At 42.6% G+C, this 27,777-nt stretch overlaps 1 protein-coding gene across 3 annotated transcripts in view; it reads left to right on the plus strand.

Annotated features, from left to right (window-relative positions):
* The first annotated feature begins 4,471 nt into the window (after nucleotides 1-4,471).
* Nucleotides 4,472-27,777, plus strand: part of LOC137371282 (vasculin-like) — a 108,760-nt gene continuing 85,454 nt past the window's right edge. Inside the window, exons 1-3 of one of the 3 annotated variants that reach the window (XM_068033585.1) lie at nucleotides 4,472-5,113; nucleotides 9,194-9,368; nucleotides 9,568-9,687. In XM_068033585.1, coding sequence (XP_067889686.1) covers nucleotides 9,625-9,687 — 63 coding nt within the window. In that variant the 5' untranslated portion in view covers nucleotides 4,472-5,113; nucleotides 9,194-9,368; nucleotides 9,568-9,624. The remainder of the gene's footprint in view (nucleotides 5,114-9,193; nucleotides 9,369-9,567; nucleotides 9,688-27,777) is intronic. The other 2 variants (XM_068033596.1, XM_068033606.1) reach the window with 2 other exon arrangements.

The following is a 27,777-nucleotide window of genomic DNA, read 5'->3' on the forward strand; positions in this document are numbered from 1 at the left end:
GGTTGCATTAGTGTGTTAAAGTAGAAGTTTGGTGACCGAGGAAGTTCGGTGAGGAGGGAGCGAGGAGCTCCTTTCATTTCCTACCTGTCCTGAGAGTAGGGGAGCTGAGAGTTTCCAAAGAGCACAGCTGACTGGTGAGTAAGTCCTGGTGGGTATTTTTCAAAGTGGATTGAATTGTAAGTCATTGTTTTAGCAAGACTTAGTTGTTTTTTTAAATTATAATCTTCTAAAGTTTTAGATTTAAAGGGTTTAGTCATGGCAGGAGAGCTTGAAGCCATGGTTTGCTCCTCTTGCTGCATGTGGGAATCCGGGAACATTTCCAGTCCCCAGGACCAGCATGTGTGCAGGAAGTGTGTCCAGCTGTAGCTCCTGGAAGCTCGGGTTTCAGAGCTAGAACGGCGGCTAGAAACACTGTGGAGCATCTGCGAGTCTGAGAGCATTGTGGATAGCACATATAGAGAGGTGGTCACACCGCAGCTGAAGGGACTTGAGGAAGGAAGTGCCAGGTGACCACCAGGCAGTCCAAGAGAATCAGGCAGGTAGTTCAGGAGTCCCCTGGGGTCCCGCTTGCAAATCGGTATTCCATTTGGGAGGCTGATGAGGCTGGTTCCTCCAGGGAGTGCGGACAGAGCCAAGCTTCTGACACCGCAAGCAGCCTGTCTGCACAGGAAGGGGGAAAGAGAAGAAGAGCAATAGTAATAGGGGATTCTATAGTCAGGGGAACAGATAGGTGCTACTGTGGCTGTCAACGGGGCGGTACAGTGGCGCAGTGATTAGCACCGCAGCCTCATAGCTCCAGCGACCCGGGTTCAATTCTGGGTACTGCCTGTGTGGAGTTTGCAAGTTCTCCCTGTGACCGCGTGGGTTTTCACTGAGTGCTCTGGTTTCCTCCCACAGCCAAAGACTTGGCCATTGTAAATTGCCCCTAGTGTAGGTAGGTAGTAGGGAATATGGGATTACTGTAGGGTTAGTATAAATGGGTGGTTGTTGGTCGGCACAAACTCGGTGGGCCGAAGGGCCTGTTTCAGTGCTGTATCTCTAAATAAATAAAAAAAATAAACGTGACTGCAGGATGGTGTGTTGCCTCCCTGGTGCCAGGGTCCAGGATGTCACTGAACGGCTGCAGGGCATCCTGAAGGGGGAGGGTGATAAGGCAGAGGTCATGGTACATGTTGGTATCAATGACATAGGTAGAAAGAGGGATGAGGTCTTGCATCAAGAATTCAGGGAGTTAGGCAGTAGACTAAAAAGCAGGACCTCTCAGGTTGTAATCTCTGGATTACTCCCAGTGCCTCGTGCTAGCGAGTTTAGAAATAGGAGAATAGCACAGATGAACGCGTGGCTTAAGAGTTGGTGCAGGAGGGAGGGTTTTAGATAGGTAGGAGCAACAAGCACAGAGAACCATGGATGACCAGAAACATTCAGGGTACGATGAGAAGGAAAAGAGTGGCTTTTAGCAAATACAAGGAGAGCAAATCAATGGAAGCATTAGTGGAGTACAGAAAGTGTAGGATGGAGCTTAAGAAAGTAATTAGGAGAGCAAAGAGGGGATATGAGAAAGCTGTGGCTGGTAAAAGTAGGGAAAATCCCAAGATATTCCATTAAGTATATCAATGGGAAGAGGATAACCAGGGAAAGATTAGGACCCATAGGGACCAAGGGGGAAATTTGTGGGTGGAGCCAGAGGACATTGGGAGGGTGTTGAACCAATACTTCACATCTGTCTTCACCCAAGAGAAAGAATATGTAGATATGGAACTTAGACAGAGAGACTGTGAGGTTCTTGAGCAAATTGTCAAAGGGAGTGACAAGGCATTGGAGGTTTTGGAAGGCTTATAAGTGGACAAATCTCCAGATCTGGACGATTTGTGTCCCAGGATGCTGTGGGAGGCGAGGGTGGAGATTGCAGGGGCTCTGATCCTAATTTTTAATTCCTCTCTGGCCACAGGGGAGGTGCCAGAGGACTGGAGAACAGCTAATGTGGTCTCACTGTTTAAGAAAGAGAGATAAGCCAGGGAACTACAGACCAGTGAGTCTCATGTCAGTGGTAGGGAAACTATTGGAGAAAATTCTGAAGGAGAGAATCTATCACCACTTGGAGAGGCAAAATTTGATTAGGAATAGTCAGCATGGCTTTGTCAGAGGGAGGTCATGCCGAACAAATTTGAATGAATTTTTTGAGCATGTGACCAGGTGTGTAGATGAGGGTAGTGCAGTTGATGTAGTTTACATGGATTTCAGCAAAGCCTTTGACAAGGTCCCACATGGGAGACTTATCAAGAAAGCAAATGCACATGGGATACAGGTAACTTGATAAGGTGGATTTAAAATTGGCTTCTCTGTAGGAGACAGAGTGATGACAGTCAGCTGTTTTAGTGACTGGAAGCCAGTGTCCAGTGGCGTATCACAGGGATCTGTGCTGGGTCCCCTATTGTTTGTCATTTATATAAACGATATAGATGACTATGTGGGGGGGGTAGAATCAGTAAGTTCGTGGACGACACAAAGATTGGCCGAGTGGTTAACAGTGAGGTGGAGTGTCTTAGGTTACAGGAAGATATAGACGGGTTGGTCAAATGGGCAGAAAAGTGGCAAATAGAATTTAACGCTGAAAAGTGTGAGGTGATACACTTTGGAAGGAGTAATGTGACACGGAAGTATTCAATAAATGGCCTGACACTGGGAAGTTCCGAGGAACAAAGGGAACTTGGCGTGTTTGCCCATAGATCACTGAAGCCAGAAGGGCAGGTTAATAGGGTGGTGAAAATGGCATATGGGACACTTGCCTTTATCAATCGAGGCATAGATTACAAAAGCAGGGAGGTCATGTTGGAGTTGTACAGAACTTTGGTAAGGCCACAGCTAGAGTACTGTGTGCAATTCTGGTCGCCACATTATAGGAAGGATGTGATTGCATTGGAGGGGGTGCAGAGGCGATTCACCGGGATGTTCCCTGGGATGAACATTTAAGCTATGAAGAGAGGTTGGATAGGCTTGGGTTGTTTTCACTTGAACAGAGAGACTGAGGGGTGACCTGATCGAAATGCACAAGATTATGAGGGCAGGGTGGATAGGGAGCAGCTGTTCCCCTTAGTTGAAGGGTCAGTTACGAGGGGTCACAAGTTTAAGGTGAGGGGCGGGAGGTTTAAGGGGGATTTGAGGAAGAACATTTTTACCCAGAGGGTAGTGACGGTCTGGAATGCCCTGCCTGGGAGGGTGGTAGAGGCAGGTTGCCTCACATCCTTTAAAAAGTACCTGGATGAGCACTTGGCACGTCATAACATTAAAGGCTATAGGCCAAGTGCTGGCAAATGGGATTAGGTAGACAGGTCAGGTGTCTTTAATGCATCGGTGCAGATGGGCCTCTTCTGCGCTGTATTATTCTGTGATTCTGTGAAGTACTCCATATGGTGGGGAGTTCCACATTCACAGCACTACGAGTAAAGAAGTTTCTCCTGAATTCCTTACTGGATTTATTAATGACAACTATATTTATGGCCTCTAGCTTTGGACTCCCCGACAATTGAAAACATTTTCTCTGCACCTACCCTGCCAAACCCACTTCATAATTTTAAAGACTGCTATCAGGTCATCTGTCAGGCTTCTCGTTCTGGAGAAAAGAGCCTCATCCTGTTCAGTTTTGCCTGAAAGTTACAACATCTCATTCTCTCATCATCCTTGAAAAACTGTTTGCACTTTCATCAGTGCTTCAATATCCTTTCTGTAACATTGAAAACAGAATTGTGCACTGTACTCCAAATGTAGTCTAACCAAAGTTCTAAATAAGTTCAACGTAACTTATCTGCTTTTGAATGCTATGCCACTGGAAATCATCCCCAGATCTTTGTTTGCACTTTTCATGACTTTGTTAACATGCATTGCTATTTTAATGATTTGTGAATCTGCATCTCTAGATCTCTTTGCTCCTCTAATTCATTTAGCCTTACTTGCAAGGAGTAGGTGGCCTCCTTATTCCTTGTACTAGAATCCACGACGTCACATTTGCCTATATTGAAATTAATTTGCCATTTACATGCCCATTTGGGTGGATCATTGAACCCACCATCCCATTTGGTGAGTAAAACTCTCTGTGCCCCCCACCCTGTTGGACAGGCCACTGACCCTCTGCCCCCCCCCCGCAAACCCCCGTTGGAAGGGGTCACTGACTCTCTGCCCCCCTCTTGTTGGAAAGGTCACTGATTCTCTGCCCCCCTCTTGTTGGAAAGGTCACTGACTCTCTGCCCCCCTCTTGTTGGAAAGGTCACTGATTCTCTGCCCCCCCCCCCAGTTGGATAGGTCACTGATTTTTAAACCAAACCAACAGCCTTTCCGCGCTTACTCAGAACACGCGCCGAGCAGACCCACCAAACAGCGCGCTTCTCTCGCGAGATCTGAAGCAGGGCCTTTAAAAATATTTCGCAATTGGTTGACCCCCTGGGCGAACGTCACCTGCGGAAAGGTCAACCTGTAAATTACCTTTACCCTTCACCGAACATGTTACAGCAATGAAAAGAAGGAAAGGTGAGGTAGAACAGCTGATGAGTGAAAAAGCAGCAGCGGTTGCACCCTGCTCTGTTTATTGAAGGGGATGAAGGATTTCACTGTTTTTCTCTCGGAATTCTTATTTTTGTCGTGACGTCAGGAAAGCGACCATGGCGTCTACGTCATCATAAGATGCCTGAGGTCGTCCAACTTTACAGATTTTGAAGGCAGTGGAAGAGTTTGAGGATTTAGTTTCGAATCAAGAAAGAAACTATCTTCCTTGCTTGACTTTCGTTGCGTCTTTATGTACTGGTGATGAAGCCTCATCTTTCTTGTGTTTACAGCTTGTTTTCGCTTTCAGATCGGCAGATTTCCTAAATCTTTTCATTCATTCCGCTCTCCCAAATATTTATAAACGTGAAACATTTCTGAGGCCTAATTATCGCTGTTTGTAAACAAGAATACAAAAAAAAAAGTTGCGGTTTATTGTTCATACTTACTTTCTGCTGCCGAGTTCTTGTCAGAACTTACTTCTGTTCAGTGTGAAGATTAGTGAATGTGCCATTAAATACATCAGATTATTGGTTCAGGTAACTCAACCTCACTGTTATGCCGCGGGATATCTGCAACAGTAAGTATATTTCATATTTTTCAAATGAATTTTATAAATTAAGCTTTTTATGTTGGTGCTTGTCGTATAAATATTATTGATAAATATGCCATAACAGCTACTTCTGAAATTAAACCATGTATTTTTGTAAGACTTCAGTTTCACGGAGTTTTTGGTTCAGAGCCATTTGGAAAAAGATCGTTTATGACAATTAATGTTTTTAACCTTTCATTACAAAGTGTTTTTGTATTTCGTTGTGTGGATTTGCAAAAACACAATTCCAGTTGTTGCTCTAAAGTAAAGTGAATAGGGCTTTGGCTAAGGTAAAAATAGTTTTCGTTAAGGGGCTGGATGGCTAATTGGGAATTCTAGAACTGAAGTTTCTAAACTTGTGTAAATTCAAATTTAGCAGGTGAATTGAATTCAACCAATGTCCTTCAAACCTACCTCTTCAATGAAGCTTTTGGTCACCTGTCCTAATGTCCTTTGACTTGCTGTCATTTTTTTCCTGATTATGCTTCTGTGAAGTGCCTTGGCATCTTTTACTGTATTAAAGGTGTAATATAAATGCAAGTTGTTGAATTATATGAAGTCTAGGTGATTTATGTTGGGGGTTTTTTTTGGAGCAATTCTGACAAGAATGAATATGATCTTTTGTACCTGTGGTAGATTAGAGTGGAGACTATTTATGCAACTTAATTTCTGAAGAGAATATAAGATAGTGTTGCTAATATAGTATTTAAACTTTGTTAGCTGCAGAGGGATATGGACTGATTGAATTTGTCAGTACAGGGCCTTTTATTTTTGTGGCTGTGTTGGAGGGGTGGGAAGAACTAGAATTATGGTGCAATTTAAGAATGGTCTACAGTTTGAAAGGGATGATGTGACATTGTGGATTAATGCACTAATCTCTCTTTGGTACCTGGGTTCAAACTCAGTTCATTCTAAGAGGATGAAAAGTATTCTAAGCTTGTTAAATGTAAGGGCCCTTCTTGAAATCTCAATTCAGTTTTGGCTAGATGTGGTCACTAAATTAGCAGTCTCAGTTAGGGGCTGGTCTAAGAAATAGAAAGTTCACATTGGTATTTTTGCTGCTACTTTTCTGAACTTATTAAGAGACTTTAGTGTGAAGAGATGTTGTTGGCAAGGGATACAGGGAGTTTTAATCTGGCTACACTTAATGTTTGGATGCTGACACCTGCTGCCAAAAGTGGGAAAAATGTTTTGTTTGTCAGTATTGACATTTCTCACCTTGATGAGCACAAACATTCACATGAGATCTGTGTGAAAAGAAAGAAGATTTGTAGTGTTGGTCTTTTTTATTTATATGTGATACTATTTTCCAAATGAGTCTGGTGTCAGGTGATGGTAGTGAAAGGGGAGTGTTAAGTTTCTTTTATGCACTTAGCTGAATTATTTTATATTCATTCTAGTTAGCTGGCTCTTTTAGTGGCAGTTTAGAGTAGATTCTGACTGGTAGGGAAAAAAGGGATTTGGGAAGTGTATTTGAGTTCAATTAGTGATTGTCAGCATTTCACCTGTTTGCTGTTTTGACCTTTTTTGCCTCCTCATCTTTGGAAAGGGTAGTGTATTATGTACATTTATCATAAAAATGCAGTTCTTGCCATAAAGGCATTCATATTATATATTGTCTATCTAGTTTGATGAGAAATTATGTAGAAACTGCATTCATGACAAATTAGTAGGTTTTGAATAAATTCTGGTACTTTTGTATTATACAGTTCTCATTTTAAAATTTTGTAATTAAAATATACTATTGTGTTTATTGATAAAGGGAAATTGTCAGCCAAGTCCAATCATTTTTGTTTGCCTCACTTTTTATTATGCAGTTCTGATATGTTGCCTAGTTACAGTAGTAGTTCAATAGAACATTTCCCTCTAGCTATGTGTCATAGCTTTAAGATTTGTTGCTATTTCCAGGTTAATTTAATTCCCTTTCAGGGGTGTTCAGAAATCACTAATCTATTCCTTTTTAATTGGTACTCAGTGCTTTTTAAATACAGGTATACTTTTTTATCATATAATTTTGGAAAATTTAAGGCACAGAAGGAGGCCACATGGCCCATCGTGTCTGTGCTGGTTGAAAAACAATCCACCCAGTCTAATCCCACTTTCCAGCATTTGGTCTGTAGTCCTGCAGATTCTGGCACTTGAGGTAAAAGCCTGCTCAGGTTGGGAAAAAGAACCCAACCTGAACCCAACCGATCCACAGCAGACCCGAGCCTGACCCGTGCCAAGTCCCCCCAGTTTCGCCCCGAGCCCAGCCTGACCTGACCTGAGCCCAACCCCACTCGACCTGACATCCCTTTACTTGCCTTCCGACTGGGAAGCTCCACGAAGCTGCAGCGCATGTGTGATGATGTCATAGTGATGTCACTCGCTCACTGCGCAGACTTGGTTTTGTCCCGGACTCCCAGCTCAAGTAAGTTTTTTTTTTTTTTTAATTTATTTTTAATACTTGCCGGCAGAGCACTTATTCTGTATATCCGACCCAGACTCGGCCTGACCCAAGCCTTAAAGAGGGGCCCCGACCAGAACCCGACACATGTCGTCGGGTCCCGTCTGGTAGCAGGCCTTTAACTTGGGGTGCACATCCAGACTCTTTTTGAATGAGTTGAGGCTTTCTGCCTCTACTACCCCTTCAGGCAGTGAGTTCCAGACCTCCACCACCCTTTGGGTGAAAATGTTTTTCCTCATCTCCCCTCTAATCTTTCTACCAATTACTTTAAATCTATGCCCTCTAGTCACTGACCTCTCTGCTAAGGTAAATAGGCCCTTCATCTCCACTTTATCCAGGCCCCTCAAAATTTTGTACATTCCAATCAGATCTCCCTTCAGCCTTCTCTGTTCCAAGGAGAACAACCCTAGCCAATCCAAACTTTCCTCATAGCTGCATTTTTCCAGTCCTAACAACATCCTTGTAAATCTCCTCTGTACCTTCTCTAGTGCAATTATATCCTTCCAGTAATGAAGTGACCAGAATTGCACACAGTACTCAAGTTGTGGCCTAACCAATGAGTTGTACAGTTCCAGCATAACCTCCCTGCTCTTATATTCGATATCTCAGCTAATCAAGTACGGATTCCATATGCTTTCTTAACCACCCTATCGACCTGTCCTGCTACCTTCAGGGATCTGTGGACATTCATTCCAAGGTCCCTCCCTTCCTCTACGCTTCTCAGTATTTTTCCATTTATTGTGTATTCCTTTGCCTTGTTTGACCTCCCCAAATGCATCACCTCACACTTCTCCAGGTTGAATTTCTTTTGCCACTTTTCTGCCCATCTGACTAGACCATCAATATCTTCTTGCAACCTACAGCTATCCTCCTCATCACCTACCACATGGCCAAGCTTTGTGTCAACTTCATTGATTTCAATTTAAGTACGACTTGGTGGAAACCTTGAGCTTATGAATTAATACAGTATGTGTTTTAGAGTTAAAGGTGTTACATGATTTAATTAGATAAATGTCTTCAATGCCAGGTATTGATTACTGTAATAGGCTTTTATGCTTCACTTGTATCTTGTAGCTTTCACCTACTTCCTGTCTGGAAATAAACATATTAACTGCCACCATTGGTAGTCCTTTTTAAAATTAAATCTTTATTTCTTTTGATAGTATTCCTCTCACTTTGCATTGCTCAGTACAAACTGTATAGCAGAAGGTAACATTTCTGGAGTTGTGAAGGGTTTCTGATATTTCATCATCTTTTCAAACCAGCCCTTGGTCCTAAGGGCGTGCAATATTTGTGTAAATCTTTCTTGAGCAGTCTATGAAATCAGAGAATATAACAAGTTTCATGGGAGTCAGGGCTACCTGTTGATGGTGTGATATTTGAAGATATTCATAATCTACATAGTCATTATTGTTGCCAGTTAATTTACTATCAACTACTCATTGCATTTCCTAAGGTACAAAATAGCAGTCACTTTATTGCAAAAAAAAGCCTGTTCAGTGTAAAATCCCAACTAGCAAAAATGTTTTCTTCTAGTGTTTATTTTCTGAAATAGATGATGAGGGAAGTACCTTGAATTCCATAAAAATGTCTGATTTTTTAAAAAATGTGTATTTCTACAGTTTTCACTTTACAGTTTGTCAGGTTCATACAGCCATAAATGCTGATGTGCTTAAAACTGGAAAAATGAACCTTTGAATGACCCTTGAGTTGTGCTGCAATGAAAAGAAGCAGAGTCGTGTGGTGCTGTTGCTGGGAAGTTCACACTGTGGAATTGCTCCCTTTTTTTGGCGAAAGGTAAATTTGATAGATCCTGAATTACTATTGGAGACTAGTCCATTAGTCTGTTTGTAGCTATTACCAATAGTTAAAAATAAAAAGAAACATTTCTAAATGAAAAAGAAATGGGTAAAGGAAAGGTTCTATTATATTTGGTAAGTTGCATTGGGAAGCAAATAACTGAACTCAAAGTAATTGTAAGTTTTCGCTTTTACAGGGATCTGCCATGAGGTGTTGATACCTTATTTTAAAACTCTTGAGACATAGGACCTAAATGGCGCAGCATGACTTTGCTCCAGCCTGGCTTAATTTTCCAACTCCACCTTCATCAACCAAGGTATTGGAATACAACTGTTAATTTTTGCACTTTAGAATACTTGAATACCTCTGCCCTTTTTTCTCCTCATTTGCTTTTGGTCTACATGTGTTTTGTTTTACAAGGAGTTTTTGTGTACAGGAAGTATCTTATACTGTGATACACCATTATAATGTTAAAAGAATTAGCTTTTCTTGTTAACGATCAATGTGGCTTGTGAATTCTTAATGGATTTGATTGGGCTTTTTTGACCTGTCGTCAGATTTATCAAGCATCCATTTAAAAGCAGCAAAAAGATGTTGGGTTATTTCCTGATGATGTGGCAACTCTAGAAATCTCAGGGACTTTTTTGCCTTGTATTAAAGTAACATTAGATAATATGTCTCAACATAAATTGGAATGTTTTGTACACTGGTACGAATGGAATTTTAGAGCACAAGTGGAAGCCAGTTGGCCTCTTGTGTTCGTGCTCCCTTCTTTGCTAGAGAATTTAAAACTGATCAAAACTCTCCCCAAAGGCCTGTGACTTCACTTGCTTCAAATATACAGTTTTCCCTTAAAAGCTGTAACAGTCTGTGCCTCAACCACTCTCTGTTGCAAAACATTCCATGCTCCAATAATTCTAGAGCAATAGATTAGAGAACATTCCCAGTGGATTGGAAGGTAGCATATATAACCCTGCTATTCACTTAAGGAGGGAGAGAGAAAACGGGGAACTATAGGTCAGTTAGCCAGGCATCAGTAGAAGGGAAAATGCTAGAATATATTAGGGGTGTGACAACAGGGCACATAGAAAATCATATAATTGGAGAAAGTCATCATGGATTTATGAAAGTTAAATCTTGTTTAACAAATCTTAGTTTTCTGAGGATGTAATTAGCAGGATGGATAAAGGGGAAACCGGTGGATGTAGTATCCTTGGATTTTCAAAAACATTTGATAATGTGCTGCACAAGAGGTCAAAATTAGAGGTTGAGGGTCCTATATTAGCATAGATTGGTTAACAGACAGGAAACCGAGTAGGAATATATGGTTCAATTTTGGTGTGACAGGCTGTAACTAGTGGTGTAGTGTGATGATCAGTGCTTGGGTCTCTGTTATTACAGTCTGTGTTTAGATGAGGGGATTGGGTGTAATGTATCAAATTTGCTGACGATCGAAAGTCAGGTGGGAATGTAAGCTGTGAGGAAGCTGCAAAGAATATAAGAACATAAGAAATAGAAGCAGGAGTAGGCCATTTGGCCCTTCGAGGCCGCTCTGCCATTCAATACAATCATAGCTGATCCTCTACCTTAATTCCACCTTCCTGCACTGTCCCCATATCCCTTAATTCCTTAGTATTCAAAAATCTTTTGATCTCTGTCTTGAATATGTTCAATGACTGAGCATCCACAGCTCTCTGGGGCAGTGAATTCTAAGATCCACAACCCCCAGAGTGAAGAAATTACTCCTAATCTCAGTATTAAATGGCTGACTCCTTATTCTCAGACTCTGCCCCCTGGTTCTCAACTCCTCAATCAGTGGAAATATTTTTCCAGCATCAATTCCTTTTAGATTTTATATGTTTTAATGGGGTTACCTCTCATTATTCTTAACTCTGAGGGATATAGTCTCCGTCTACTCCATCTCTCCTCATAGGACAATCCTCTCATTCCAGGAATCAGTCTAGTGAACCTTCACTCTACTCCTTCCAAGGCTAGCATATCCTTCCTTGGTTAAGGAGACCAAAACTGTACACAGTGCTTCAGGTGTGATCTCACCAAAGCCCTAAAAAATTGCAGTAAGACTTTTTTTGCTCTTTTGCTGCCAACCCTTTGTAATAACAGCTAACATACCATTTGCTTTCCTAATTGCTTGATGTACCTGCATGTTAACTTTCTGTGATTCGTGTATAATGACGCCCAGGTCCCTCTAAATACCAACATTTCCCAATCTCTCATCATTTATAAAAAAAAATAAAAATTATTTTTCTCCCGACCATAGTGAATAACTTCACACTTTCACATTATAATCCATTAGTGATGTTCTTACCCACTCACTTAACTTGCCTCTGTCCCTTTTCAAAAACTTAGATCTGAAAAAAGGAAACTGTGTACGTATGAGGGGCGAGTTGGTAAAACAGCTTGGGAAATTCGATTAAAAGATATGACTGTATGCTGCCCCATAGAGACATATCTGAAAACACAACTTCAGTTTCCACATGTATGCGGCACTGTGGCGCAGTGGTTAGCACCGCAGCCTCTCAGCTCCAGCGACCTGGGTTCAGTTCTGGGTACTGCCTGTGCGGAGTTTGCAAGTTCTCCCTGTGACCACGTGGCTTTCTGCTGGGTGCTCTGGTTTCCTCCCACTGCCGAAGACTTGCAGGTTGATAGGTAAATTGACCATTGTAAATTGCCCCTAGTGTAGGTGGTAGGAGAATGGTGGGGATATGGTAGGGAATATGGTATTATTGTAGGATTAGTATAAATGGGTGGTTGTTGGTTGGCACAGACTCGGTGGACCGAAGGGCCTGTTTCAGTGCTGTATCTCTAAATAAAATAAATAAATAAACATCCAGCTGTACCTCACCACCACTTCTCTCAACTCCTCCACTGTTTCGTAATTGTCAGACTGCTTGTCTGACATCCAGTAGTGGATGAGCAGAAATTTCCTCCAATTAAATGTTGGGAGCCATTGTTTTCAGTTCCCACCACAGGGTCCATGCCCTCGACACCAACTTCATCCTTCTTCCTGGCAACTATCTGAGGTTTAGCCAGAGTGTTTGCAACCTTGGTGTCATATTTGACCCCAAAATGAGCTTTCAACCACATATCCGTGCCGTCACTTAGACCGTCTATTTTCACCTCTATAACATCACCTATATTTCACCCCACCTCTACTGTTCTGCTGCAAGTCTCATCCGTGCCTTAGTTGCTTTGAGATTTGACTGTTCTGCTGCATTCCAGGCCATTCTAACGCACTCCTGGCTGGCCTCCCACATTTACTCTCCACATACTTGAGATCGTCCAAAGATCTGCTGCCATGTCCTAATTCTCACCAAATGCCATTCCCTAATCACCCCTGTGCTCGATAACCTACGCTAGCTCCCAGTTAAACAACACTGTGATTTTTAAAATAGTCTTCCTTATTTTCAAATCCCTCCATGGTCTGGCTCTTCCCTATCTCTGAAATCTTCTCCAGCTGTACAACCATCTGAGATATCTGTGTGCTCCTCTAATTCTGACCTCTTGAGCATTCCTGATTTTAATCAGTCCACCAATGGTAGCTGTGCTTTCAACTGCCTAGATCTTAAGCTCTTCCCCCTCTCTGTCTCTCTTTCGTCCATTAAGATACTCCTTAAAACCTACTTCTTTAAACAAGCTTTTGGTCATCTGCCTTAATCTCCTTATGTGCCTTGGTGTTGTATTGTGTTTTATGATGCCTCTGTGAAGTGCTTTGGGATGTTTTATTACATAAAAGGAGCTATGTAAAATGTTGGTGGTAGATAAGCAGTGGGAAATTGATTCATAATTTGCATTTCATAAACATTCCCTTAAAGAATAAAACCCCATGGGAAAAGTGGTCCAACTGTGGCTAACAAGAGAAGTTAAAGACAGCATAAGATTTACAAGGGTATATCTATCGAGAGGATGAACTGGCTGGTCTCTTCTCTTGAAAAGGAGGTGACCTGATAGATGTCTTCAAAGTTATGAAAGGTTTTGATAAAGTAGACACCGAGAATGCTTCCACTTGTGAGGAAGAGCAAAATTAGAGGTCATCAAAATAAGATAGTTACCAAGAAATCGAATAAGGAATTCAGAAAGAACCTCTTCACCCAGAGAGTGGTGAGAATGTGGAACCCACTGCCACTAGGAAAGATGGGGGAAAAGGCTCAAGTGGAGCATATACACTGGCATGGACTGGTTGGATCAATTAGCCTGTTTCTGTGCTGTATATCCTGTGTAATCCTATGTATGTAATAAGATTGAAGGGAGAGGCTTATAATGTCACCCAAAGAGAGTCTGAAGTTTGGGAGGATTTTAGAAGTCAAAAAGGATGACCAAGAAATTGATAGAGAAAATAGAATGAGAGTAAACTAGCAAGGGACATAAAAATAGAGTATAAAAATATCTATAGGTATGTAAAAAGGAAGAGATTAGCAAAGGTAAATGTGGGTCTCTTACAGGAAGAGACAGGAGAAATTATAATGGGGAATAAGGAAATAGCAGAGATGTTAAAGGATACTAATGGAATCAGGGATTTGCGGATAGTGTGAGGAGGTAGAAGATCAGCCATGATAGTGAATGGTGGAGCAGGCTTGAGTGGCCAGATAGCCTCCTGCTTCTCCTATTGTGTTCTTAATGAGTCTTTGCCTAAAGAAATTCCATCTAACCAATTTTCTCAGGCCCTTACTGACAATTTTAAATTGATATTGTGTCGCTAACTTCCCAACAAGGCAAAATAGTTTTCCATGTTTACTATATCAAACCATTTCTTAGCTTTCACTGATCCATTGGAAGAAGTACCAGGATCTCGAGCCCCCCCCACCCCCCTGCATAGTTTCTCATTCCTGGCATAATCATGGTGAATCGACACTCAACGGACACTGGGGGCGATTTTAACTTTGGGCAGATTTTGGAAAGAGCCCTTATGCCACCTGCACACAATCCTGGCTGAGAAGCCTGAACCACTTCTGAGTCCTGTTTTTATTGGTTTTCCATGTCAAGCTGTGATTGCTGTTTTATCATTCATAGGCAGCTAGGTTGGGGAGTTAGGGGTCCAGCCTCTCCATAGAGCTGAGCCAGAAGTGGTATGCCAAGGGGTGAAGTGGGGAGGCAATCACAGTGGAGGAGAAGGGGTAGCATGGGTAGGGCAGAAAATCTCTTCATGAAACTTGTATTTGCATTTACTGAGGATGACTGGTTTGGCTGCTCAGTCTGGGTACCAATGGGCAATATGTGATTGGGGCCTGCTCACTTATTGGTACCTCAAAATTGCAGCAGGGTCCTAATGTATGTATGTCATTAGATCTCCAGTAGCATGCTACAAGTTGGCTCCTGCTTCAGTTGGATAAGTGCCTGGGCCACCCATATGAAGCCGTTAATGATGAGTGGCAGGTGGATTGCACATGGGCATGGGTTAGCAAATGTTTTGTATGATTTTCGGAGTGCTGCTACTCCACTGCTACCCTGTGGAGGCGTTCAACATCGTGCCTCTGTCTTTAATGTCCTTTCCATGATCTACCCTAGAATACTGAGGGAGGCAAGGGAAGAAATTTCTGGGGCCTTAAAAGAAATCTTTGCATCCTCATTGGCTACAGGTGAGGTCCCAGAGGACTGGAGAATAGCCAATGTTGTGCCTTTGTTTAAGAAGGGTGGCAAGGATAATCCAGGAAATTATAGGCCGGTGAGCCTTGCGTCAGTGGTAGGGAAATTATTAGAGGATTCTTCGGGACAGGATTTACTCCCATTTGGAAACGAACAAATTTATTAGCGAGAGACAGCATGGTTTTGTGAAGGGGAGGTCGTGTCTTACTAATTTGATTGCGTTTTTTGAGGAAGTGACGAAGATGATTGATGAAGGAAGGGCAGTGGATGTTATCTATATGGACTTCAGTAAAGCCTTTGACAAGGTCCCGCATGGCAGACTGGTACAAAAGGTGAAGTCACACGGAATCAGAGGTGAGCTGGCAAGATGGATACAGAACTGGCTCTGTCACAGAAGACAGAGCGTAGCAGTGGATGGGTGTTTTTCTGAATGGAGGGATGTGACTAGTGGTGTTCTGCAGGGATCAGTGCTGGGACCTTTGCTGTTTGTAGTATATATAAATGATTTGGAGAAAAATGTAGCTGGTCTGATTAGTAAGTTTGCGGACGACACAAAGGTTGGTGGAGTTGCGGATAATGATGAGGATTGTCAGAGGATACAGCAGGATATAGATGGGTTGGAGACTTGGGCAGAGAAATGGCAGGTGGAGTTTAATCCGGACAAATGTGAGGTAATGCATTTTGGAAGGTCTAATGCAGGTGGGAGGTATACAGTAAATGGCAGAACCCTTAGGAGTATTGACAGGCAGAGAGATCTGGGCATACAGGTCCACAGGTCACTGAAAGTGGCAACGCAGGTGGATAAGGTAGTCAATAAGGCATACGGCATGCTTGCCTTCGTCGGTCGGGGCATAGAGTATAAAAATTGGCAAGTCATGTTGCAGCTGTACAGAACCTTAGTTAGGCCACACTTAGAATATTGCGTGCAATTCTGGTTGCCACACTACCAGAAGGACGTGGAGGCTTTGGAGAGGGTACAGAGGAGGTTTACCAGGATGTTGCCTAGTCTGGAGGGCATTAGCTATGAGGAGAGGTTGGATAAACTCGGATTATTTTTCACTGGAACGACGGAGGTGGAGGGGCGACATGATCGAGGTTTACAAAGTTATGAGTGGCATGAACAGAGTGGATAGTCAGAAGCTTTTTCCCAGGGTGGAAGAGTCAGTTACTAGGGGACATGGGTTTAAGGTGCGAGGGGCAAAGTTTAGAGGGGATGTGCGAGGCAAGTTTTTTTACACAGAGGGTGGTGAGTGCCTGGAACTTGCTGCCAGGGGAGGTAGTGGAAGCAGATACGATAGCGACGTTTCAGAGACATCTTGACAAATATATGAATAGGAAGGGAATAGAGGGGTATGGGCCCCGGAAGTGCAGAAGGTGTTAGTTTAGGCAGGCATCAAGATCGGTGCAGGCTTGGAGGGCCGAATGGCCTGTTCCTGTGCTGTACTGTTCTTTGTTCTTTGATGGACCAAACACTGCACATAGTAATCTAGCTGGCTTAACCAGTGACAAATTTATAATTACTAGTTTACTCCTGTGCTCTATACTTCGGTTTATATTCGGTTTATGAGACTCAAAATGCTGTTAGCCTTTTTGTTGCTTTATATTGTTTTACTCACTCTCTTTCTGGAAATTATGTGCTTGCAGTCCTATATCTCTACCTCCACACCTTTAGCATGTTTCCATTGACTGTATGCATGTTCCCATTCTTTAGTTTCCACCCAAAATGTATTGCTGCATACTTCTATCACAATAAGTTGCATCTGTTGTTTACTTGCCATTCCACTAATCTGCTTGCAGTCCTCTTTGCTGTTTGCCAAACTCCTGACAAATTTGTCAGCAAATTTTGATATTTTCTCCATAATCTAAATAAAAGACGAAAAAAAAGTGCACTCAATGCTGACCCCTCTCCCACGGTGCATCATTTCCAACCTTCACCAATATTGTCCATTATAGTTGACCCTTTTCGCCCTCTCTGTCAGCCAATTTTCTATCCATGCCGCTATATTTTTTATTTTATGCTGTGCACCCAAATCTTTCTAACCTTTTGTGAGACATTGGGCTCAATTTTAACTCTGCAAGTGGATGGGTTTTGAGTAAGTTTAAAATCTCGCCCATTGTATCTGAACATTCATATGAAGTACATCTATTGTATTCTCTTTATCTGTTTTTTAAAAAAAAAACTCCATTGAATTTGTCATACGACTCCCCATTAACAAACCCAGACTTACTGTCCTTGATTAACCCCGTATTTCTAAAAGCTCACAAATTTATCTTCAGTTATGGATTCCAAGAGTTTGTTCATGACTGATCGACTAACCAGTCATTAGTTATTTGCTTTATCTTTCTCTCCTTTCTAGAATAAAGGTGTTCAAGCAACATTTGCAACTTTCCAGTTCAATGGCAGAATCTACAGGTTCGGTAGCCTAGTGGTTATAATACTGGACTAGCATCCCAGAGGTGGTGAGTTCAAATCCCACCATAGCAACTCTTTCGCTTGAATTTAATAAATCTGATAATTTGTGGGCTAGCACCAGAAAAATAACCATGAAAGCTTCCGGATTGTTGTAGAAATCCAACTGGTTCACTAATGTCCTTCAGGGAAGGGAGTTGGCCACTCCTATCTGGTCTGGCCGATGTGCATCTCCAGTCATACACTGTGGTTGACTCTTGCTACCCTCTGAAGTGGTCTAGTAACCTACCCAGATGTAAGCAATTCCTCAATGTTCAGCTGTCACGAAAATCGACAACCGACTTGAAGTACTAATCCACCATGATCTAATTGCTCAAGTGGCTGACTGGCCTACTTGTGTTCCTATGGTGCAGATATTGTATTAAGATAATGTGAAGGCAGTCTCAGCTCAGTCAAATTCCACCTCGTGAACATCTGAGAGGTGGTGCACAATTTGGTCTAATTGAGCAACAGCTTGATGTAGTTGTACTCTCCATCATATCTGTTGCCAATATTCCAGATCCCTCCAGTATCATTCCTATCCTTCTGGTGAATAGAACCACCAAAGATGGGAGCACATGAATATATAGTTGGGTAGGAGTGACCCTGGGAATCCTTAACATTGGTGCCATGAAATTTTATGGCTTCAGGTTAAACTAGGCCAAAGCAAAGCCCTGCTGTTCACCACCTGCTTTCCCTCACAACTTATGCATCAGTACTTTTTTAATTCATTAATGGGAATGTGGGTGTTGCTGGCAAGGCCAGTATTTATTGCTAAAATAAAAGCAAAATACTGCAGATGCTGGAAATCTGAAATAAAAGCAAAAAATGCTCGAAATACTCAGCAGGTCTGGCAGCATCAGAATGATGAAAGGTCACTGACCTGAAACATTAACTCTGCTTCTCTCTCCACAGATGCTGCCAGACTTGCTGAGTATTTCCAGCATTTTTTTTTTGTTTTTATCTCAGTATTTATTGCCCATTCCTAATTGCTCTTAAAAAGGTGGTTGAGAACTGCTTTCTTGAATCACTGAAGTCCAATCTTTTATATTGAACATCATTTGAAGGAAGCATAGGTGCACAGTGTAATCTGGGTGGGGAACTTCATTGTGCACACCAAGAGTGGCTCAGTAGTACCATGACAGATGAGTTGGCTGAGCCCTGAAGAACATAGATGCCGGACAGGGCCTGGGTCAGGTAATGAAGTAACCTACTCGACTTTGTCTTCAGTGATCTGTCACAGAAAAATCTGTGTAAATTGGTCACATCTGTCAATGTGACTATCTTGCAAAACAACATTTTGTTTCCACTGTGAAGACATTGCCTATCATGTAGTAAGGCTCTACCAGTGAGCTAAGTGGGATGGACTAAGGACAGATCTAATAAACCCAAATCCAGGCATTAATGAAGTGCTGTGAATTACCATTGACAGCATAGTTGTGCACCACAATTTGTAACCTTGGGGCTTGGCACGTCCCTCATGATCACTGTCAAGACGAGACCAATCCTGGATCAATGCAGTGTGTGTAAGGGCATATCAGGAACAGCAAAAGGCAGCCCTCAGAATGAGGTACAAACCTAGAAGTTAGTTTACTGAGCTACCTGCATGTGAAATACCAAAAATGAGAGGCTATGGACAGCAGACTGGCCTGGCAATCAGTGTATCAGAGCATAGCTCTGCAGTCCTATCCCATCCCGCCAAAAATGGTGCTGTACAACCAGGTGACTAACAGGAAGAGGAGACATTAAGAACCTCATCCTCCGCCATTGTGTAGCTGAGCACCTGAGTGCAAAAGACAAGTCTGAAGAGTAGGTAAGTGTTTTCAGTCAAAAGTGCTGAATGAACGATCCTTCCATGATCTCCACCATCATAGATATAGATGTCCAGTCAATTTAGTTTATTTCATTTGATGTTAAAAAGCAGCTAAGTGCAGTGGACATAGAAAAGCCAGATAACATCCCAGGGTGTTACTGCCACTTCATTCTTGGGACTACTGGAGATTGGCACGAAATGCACCCTTGTTTGTGATGCCCACATCTGAAGATTTTTAAAAAGAATATGCATTTTTTTTTCAGATGATTTGAAATTGTGTGGTGAGATCCTCCAGTATCTCCTGACTTTCAACAGCTTATGATTTATACCAACAAGGCCTGGCGACTTACACAACATGATTTCCACTAAATTGTCAAAACAAATTTCTTTTGCACATTTATCTCTAACAATCATTCCACATTCTTTTCTAGTCCATCCATGTTCTTCGTTCTACCATTATTTGTAAACATTGCAGCAAAATATGTATTTAATATCTTTTGCATATCTACATTCGCTAAAGTTAGACTTCTTTTTCATCCCTGAGTAGTGCTTTTTATATTTAAGAGCCTAAACTTTTTTAAAATTCGTTTCATGGGATGTGGATGTCACCAGCCAGGCCAGCATAAATTGCCCGTCCCTAATTGCCTTCTTGAATCGCTGCAGTCCATGTGGTGTAGGTATACCCGCAGTGCTATTAGGGAGGGAGTTCCAGGACTTTGACCCAGCGACAGTGAAGGAACGGTGATATAGTTCCAAGTCAGGATGGTGTGGCTTGGAGGGGAACTTGCAGGTGGAGGTGTTCCCACGCATTTGCTGCCCTTGTCCTTCTAGGTGGTAGAGGTTGCGCATTTGGAAGGTGCTGCCTTGCCGCAGTGCACCTTGTATATGGTACACACTGCGGTCACTGTGCGTCAGTGGTGGAGGGAGGGAATGTTTGTGGATGGGGTGCCAATCAAGTGGGCTGCTTTGTCCTGGATGGTGTCGAGCTTTTTGAGTGTTGTTGGAGCTGCACCCATCCAGGCAAGTGGAGAGTATTCCATCACACTCCTGACTTGTGCCTTGTAGATGGTGGACAGGGTTTGGGCAGTCAGGAGGTGAGTTACTCGCTGCAGGATTTCTTGCCTCTGACCTGCTCTTGTAGCCACGATATTTATATGGCTACTCCAGTTCAGTTTCTGGTCAATGGTAGGATGTTGATAGTGGGAGATTCAGCAATCGTAATGCCATTGAATGTCAAGGGGAGATGGTCATTGCCTGGCACTTGTGTGGCGCAAATGTTATGTGCCACTTATCAGCTCAAGCCTGGATTGTCCAGGTCATGCTGCATCTGGAGAAGGGCTGCTTCAGTATCTGAGGAGTCGTGAATGGTGCTAAGCATTGTGCAATCATCAGCGAAATCCCCCCGTCTGATTGAAGGAAGGTCATTGAAGCAGCTAAAAGTGGTTGGGCCGAGGACACGACCTCAAGGAATTCCTGCAGTGATGTCTTGAAGCTGGGTACAATTTGAACCAGCAGTGTTTTCCTCCTGATTCCCATTGACGCCACTTTTGCCAGGGCTCCTTGATGCTAAGGGCAGTCACTCTCACTTGACTTCTTGAGTTCAGCTCTTTTTTTGTCCATGTTTGAACCAAGGCTGCAATGAGGTCAGGAGCTGAGTGGTCCTGGTGGAACCCAAACTGAGCGTCACTGAGCAGGTTATTGCTAAGCAAGTACCACTTGATAGCACTGTCAATGACACTTTACTGATAATAGAGACTAGATTGATGGGGCGCTAATTGGCCAGGTTGGATTTTTCTTGCTTTTTGTGTACAGGACATACCTGAGCCATTTTCCACATTGCCAGGTAGATGCCACTGTTGTATTTCCTTTCACAATATTGGCAAGCCTTGTTTTATATACTTCTAGCCCTTCTAATTTTCCTTTTTACCCCCGTTACACTTGTTATTTTGCTTATGATAATTTTATATATGCCTCCCTTTTTTAGTTTTAATCTCTATCCAGAGAACACTATTCTTTGCACCCCTTTATGGGATTTTATTTACTATGATCTCTACCCATCTCTATTTGAAGATGTGAATTTGTATTTTTTCAAAAGTCATTTTTAAAAGACAAGCTGCCAGCAAAGTCATCGTTTCAGTTTATGATTACCTAGTTTGCAGCACTCTGTATCCTACATTACAAAGGACTGTGAGGAGAGACAAAGTATCTGCTAATTTTCCAGCAAGAACCAAGACCCAGGAAGTTTAAAGGAACTACCTGTTCTCTCAGCAAGCAGAGAAATACTGCTAACTGCTATGACTGTTTTGTGATGAGCTCCTCCCCATCTGTTGTCTTTTGCTGGTGTTTACTCAGCAGTAGAGGAGAAGCAACTGGACTCTGACATGCGCAGATCCTAATTGGGACTCTGTCTCTCCCTCCCCTTCCCCCCCCCCCCCCCCCCCCCCCCACTTCATTCCAGCTTGAAAGATTTCAAATCCTGCTGTTGACAGACACCTTTGCATACTGCAGCTACAATCACAAACCCCGTTGGAGGAAATCATCCGCATCATTATCTCCAAGAGACTTACCGAACCAGTCATCTACCTCTTCAAACTAAAAGCCTCAGGACCACTGAATTCAGCTGGAAGCCAGCCGAATCACCAGTCTCCACAGACTGTAGACCTTTTTTAAGGGCTCTAACTAAACCAATCTACCTTTCCCCACTCTGTAACCTATTGTGTGTAAACCTCTAGTGTATGTGTGAGAGAGTGAATGTTGACATGTTGTTTATTATTTTCTTAGTTTGGTTTAGGTAAAGTAAAGTTAACCTTAACTCAAGAAAACCTGTCCGATTTGGTTCTGGTTGTGATAATGACAAGTTGGTAATCAAACACCTACTGAATTAGTTAGTACATCCAATTTAAGAGAATTAAACTTGTTGTGGTCAAACAAGGAGAGGGAAGCCCTTCAATCCATCCTCACTTGACCACAACACACCTTATCACTCTTTATTACCTTTTCTAATATAATTTTGTTGTGATTGCTACTCCCAATTGTTGTTCCATTCCCATGTTGATAATTTGACCTAATTGATTTTTACGAACCAAATCAAGCAAGGCATCCTCCCTTGCTTGATTTATTATAAGATGATAAATTACAGAAGGAGGCTATTTGGCTCATCTTGCCTGTTCCAGCTCTTTGGAAGTATCCAATTACTTCCATGTCCTGCTCTTTTCATCATTGCCCTGTAAATTACTTCCTTTCAAGTATTTATCAATTTCTCTTTTGAATGTTGCTACTGAATTTGCTTCCACCACCCTTTCAGGCAGTGCATTCTGAATCACAGCAACTTGATGTGTTTTTTTTTCAAAAGGCTTCCTCATGTCGCCTCTGGTTCTTTTGCCAATCACCTTGGGCTGGATATTGCAGTCAATGGCAAAGCAATGGCAGTCACCGCTGACCTTGATGGAAGCTGCCTTCAAAGATCGCTAGATCTTTGTGGTGCAGACTTCCATTTTCCAGTCAGCAGTTTAAATCTGACACCAAGTCAAAGAGATAGCCAGGTGTCCGGCAGCAGCGATGTCAACTAGTAGAGTAAACAGCTAGTCACATTGAAGTATTCTTACAGACAGCAAACCTGAATGTTAACAGCATTGAATCCCTTCACTTTTAATTTAAATTTTCAGACAGTGAAATAAATGATTGGATTAAGATGGAAGCTAAAATAAAAATACACAATCTTTAACGAAAAAGATTAAAAATGTCAGAGTCATAGTTATACCGCACAGAAACAGGCCCTTCGGCGCATCGTGTCTGTGCTGGCCATCCAGCACCCAACTATTCTAATCCCATATACCTGCACTTGGCCCGTAGCCTTGTATGCTATGGCATTTCAGGTGCTCATCTAAATACTTCTTAAATGTTGTGAGGGTTCCTGCCTCCACCACCTCTTCAGGCAGTGTGTTCCAGATTCCAACCACCCGCTGGGTGAAAAAAGTTTTCCTCAAATCGCCCCCCTAAACCTCCTGCCCCTTACCTTAAATTTATGCCCCCTCGTTCTTGACCCCTCCGCTAAGGGAAAAAGTTTCTTCCTATCTATCCTATCAATGCCCCTCATAATTTTGTATACCTCAATCAGGTCCCCCCTCAACCTTCTCTTTAAGGAAAACAACCCTAGCCTTTCAGTATCTCTTCATAGCTGAAATGCTCCAGCCCAGGCAACATCCTGGTGAATTTCCTCTGCTCCCTCTCCAGTGCAATCACATCCTTCTCATAGTGTGGTGACCAGAACTGTACACCATACTCCAGCTGTGGCCTAACTAGCATTTTATGCAGCTCCATCATAACCTCCCTGCTCTTATATTCTTTGCCTCGGCTAATCAAGGCAAGTATCCCATATGCCTTCCTAACTACTTTATCTCCCTGTGCTGCTGCCTTCAGTGATCTATGGACAAGTACACCAAGGTCCCTCTGATCTGACCTTCTGTACTTCCTAGGGTCCTACCATCCATTGTATATTCCCTTGCCTTGTTAGTCCTCTCAAAATGCATCACCTCACACTTCTCAGGATTAAATTCCATTTGCCACTGCTCTGCCCATCTATATTTCCCTGTAGTCTCAGGCTTTCCTCCTCACTATTTACAACACCACGAATTTTCGTGTCATCTGTGAACTTACTGATCATACCTGCTATATTCACGTCTAAATCATTAATGTACAGTACAAACAGCAAGGGTCATAGCACCGATCCCTGTGGTACATGACTGGTTACAGGCTTCCAATCGCAAAAACAGCCGTCGACCATCACCCTCTGCTTCCTGCCACTAAGTCAATTTTGGATTCAATTTGCCAAATTGCCCTGGATTCAATGGGCTCCTACCTTCTTAACCAATGTCCCATGTGGGATCTTATCAAAAGCCTTACTGAAATCCATGTATACTACATCAACTGCTTTACCCTCATTGACACATCTAGTCACTTCTTCGAAAAATTTAATCAAGTTAGTTAGATATGATCTCCCCTGACAAAGCCGTGCTGACAATCCCTGATTAATCCCTGCCTCTCCAGGTGGAGATTAATCCTGTCCCTCAGAATTTTTTCCATTAGTTTCCCAACCACTGATGTTAGACTCACCGGCCTGTAATTACCTGGTCTATCCCTGCTACCGTTCTTGGATAATGGTACCACATTTGCTGTTCTCCAGTCCTCTGGTACCTCTCCTGTGGCCAGAGAGGATTTGAAAATTTGTGTCAAAGCCCCTGCTATCTCCTCCCTTGCCTCACATAGCAGCCTGGGATACATCTCATCTGGGCCTGGGAATTTTTTTTTTTATCATAATGGAGAAATTTGCCATTCCACAACTATAAAGTTAGCTTCTCAGGGCCAGGGAGGGTGTTTAGCAGTAATTATGAAGGGTGTAAAAATTAAAAATCTCAGTCAACAAGGTGTAACCTTTTTCATGGTACTTACATTGAGACTAATGTAGTAAGAGTGGAAGTTTTTATCAGTTTACTGATTGCTTGGGGTTGCATTCATGTTGGGGGTGGAGCTTTCAACAACACACCCTATGGAGAGGTATGGAATCACTGACGGCGACTTCTGGATTTCTGCACGTGTACAGACTCCGGAAATTGCTGCTAGTTTCAGTGGAGTAATGATGGTGAATGCTGACAGTTTTGTCATCATTACCACTGAAAAATCCGTTTCCTGTGTCCTTTGGTTATTGACCCTTCTACCAATGGAAATAGTTTCTTCTCAGTTACTCTTATCGAAACCATTAATGATTTTGAATGCCTCTATTAAATTCTCTTAACCTTCTCTGCTGTAAGTAGAATGACCCTAGCTTCTCTCCAGTGTTGCCACGTAACTGAAGTACCTTTTTTTTTATTCCTGTTACTATTCCAATCAATCTCTTCTGCATCTTTTCTAAGGCCTTGACATCCTTTCCTAAACTGTGATGTTTGCCCAACCCCACTCTGCCCTGTAACTCTTTCCTTCCCTCTGTCTGTTGAAAATCTTTTCAGAATATTAAATTCCTTTTGCATAATTGCCTTTCGTAGCTATTATTACTTCTAACTCTCCAGTTTTTTTTTGTTTTGAATGCTTTATGCATTCACGTGCATACCATGCAATCTGGTCCCCAGTGGGATTTTTTAAAACTTTGAGCCTTTTATTCTTCTGATTTTGTCATTTTAATTTTTTTGATGTTCAGAACTTAGGGTCTAGTTGGTAATGATAGTTGGCTAATATCAGCATAGTGGTGAAGCTTAAGAGCGTAGTGTTATGCTAAGATTAGGTGCTTAAAGGAGGTCTCTGCTTAACTGCCTACATAGCTGGATTCCCAGTCTCTGATCTCAGCCATGATAGTAGTAGGGGTATTCCAATTGGCTTCAACGTTCCTGGGTAAGGGAGGGGATAATCAGCTAAGGTTTCTGGTTTTATCCCATGATTGCCATTTACTGTCATGTGGATGTTGGGTTATGTTTGGGCATGATTGTGATTCTCATCATTGCTCCATAAATGAATAATTTTGCTAACTATCAATGTCAAAGTGCACTTGTGAAGAATGTTTAATTAGGTAAGGTGCAAGAAGTGTGCTGCATTCATTGTCATCCCAGCAAGAGTGGACATATTGAAGAAAAGGCAAGGGAGGATGAGAAGAAAAATGGGGAGCTCTATGCTTTTGGCCTAGTTATGCCTTTTAAGTTTTAAAAACATCATGGGAACTGTTACTGTATATTATTCTAAAGAGTATTGTGCTTTTCCTGTATGCATGGTAGATATATAAAGGATCATGGATGGAGCACACACCCTGTCTTTCAGCACTTATTGACCCTTTTTGTTTGTGTACTTAAAACAACTCTAAAGCTTGGTGTGTTTGCTTCACTTCACATTTTAGGTAGCAGAGTCTATTAACACAGGCAATGGCCCGAATTATTGTCCGGGGGCGGGAGGTGGGGATTGATGGCGAGCTGTCAAAGTTTGCCGTCCTTGCCCTTCTAAAACTGACCACAACTTCAGGATGTAGCACGTGAACAGATTAGTGGAGAAGTACAGAAGCTGTGGCCTGTCACTCAGGGCCCTGTCACAGGCTGCGCAGTAGAACCCACCCACCACCCCTACCACTCTGTCGCCCTGAAGAGTTGCCAATCATTGAAATCAGCAAGAATTTCAACTTTCCCACTCCCACATTCGTATTAGTAAATTATGTTTTTTGACATGAAAAATCTTTTTAAAACAAACATTCACTCCCTCCATCACCGTTGCACAGTGGCAGCAGTGTGTACCAACTACAAGATGCACTGCAGCAACGCACCAAGGCTCCTTAGACAGCACCTTCCAAACCCGCGACCTCTACCACCTTGAAGGACAAGAGCAGCAGATGCATGGGAACATCACCACCTGCAAGTTCACGTCAAAGTCACACCATCCTGACTTGGAACTATATCGCCGGTCCTTCACTGTCGCTGGGTCAAAATCCTGGAACTCCCTTCCTAACAGCACTGTGGGTATACCTACCTCACATGGACTGCAGCGGTTCAAGAAGGCAGCTCACCACCACCTTCTGAAGGACAATTAGGGATGGGCAATAAATGCTGACATAGCCAGTGACGCCCACATCCCATGAATGAATATAAAAAAAAATGCCCACCAATGCCTAACAAAATGAGCACAATTTGAAGAGCCTTCCTGAACCAGTGGCATCTTGCATTTTGACCCGGGTTGTCGTCTGTTTTGTGGGTGGTGCCTGATCTGGGTAAATTGAATCTTGAACTAGTGTAAACGATTGCAGAAAATGTGATGAAATGTCTCAAGGCACTTAACAGGTGTGTTATCAGACAATATTTGAGACCGAGCCATATAGCGATATTAGGACAGGTGATCAAAAGCTGGGTTAAATATGTAGGTCTTAAGAAGTGTCTTCAAGGCGGAGAGGTTTAGGGAGGGAATTCGGGAGCATGGGGCCTCAGTAGCTGAGGGAACAGCCTTCAACGCAGGGGCAAAAGAAATTTGGGATGTACAAGAAGCTAAAATTGGAGGCAACAGGTCTTGGTGTTGCAGGGCTGGAGGAGATTACAGAAGTAGGGAGGGGCGAGGCCATGGAAGGATCTGAATACCAAGATAAGCATGTTAAATTCAAGGCATGGTTGGACCAGAAGTCAACGTGGCTCAGCGAGCATTGCGGTGATGAGTGAATGGTACTTTGCGCAAGTTAGGATTTGGGCAGCAGCCTATTGGATGAACTGTAGTTTAGAGAGGGTGAACTGTGGGAGGCCAGCCAGGAAAGCATTAAAATAGTAGAATCCGGAGGTAATGAAAGCATGGAAGAGCATTTCAGCAACAGAAATATTGTCTTGGAGTTTGTGGTCACCAACGGCGAAGCAAGGGCACTCATCACTTAACTCAAAGTAAGCCTCGTGAGAGTTCTAGTGATCTTGTGATAATTTCACCTCTATCACCTCTTTGCCTTTGATTTTAGGCAATTAGCATTGCAACTGATTGCAGCATTCTTTATTGAACATCCCCAGCATCCTGGAGTAATGTCATCAGTCTGTCCAAGCAGC

Source organism: Heterodontus francisci, chromosome 1 (genome assembly GCF_036365525.1).
Source record: "Heterodontus francisci isolate sHetFra1 chromosome 1, sHetFra1.hap1, whole genome shotgun sequence".
NCBI classification, from domain to species: domain Eukaryota; kingdom Metazoa; phylum Chordata; class Chondrichthyes; order Heterodontiformes; family Heterodontidae; genus Heterodontus; species Heterodontus francisci.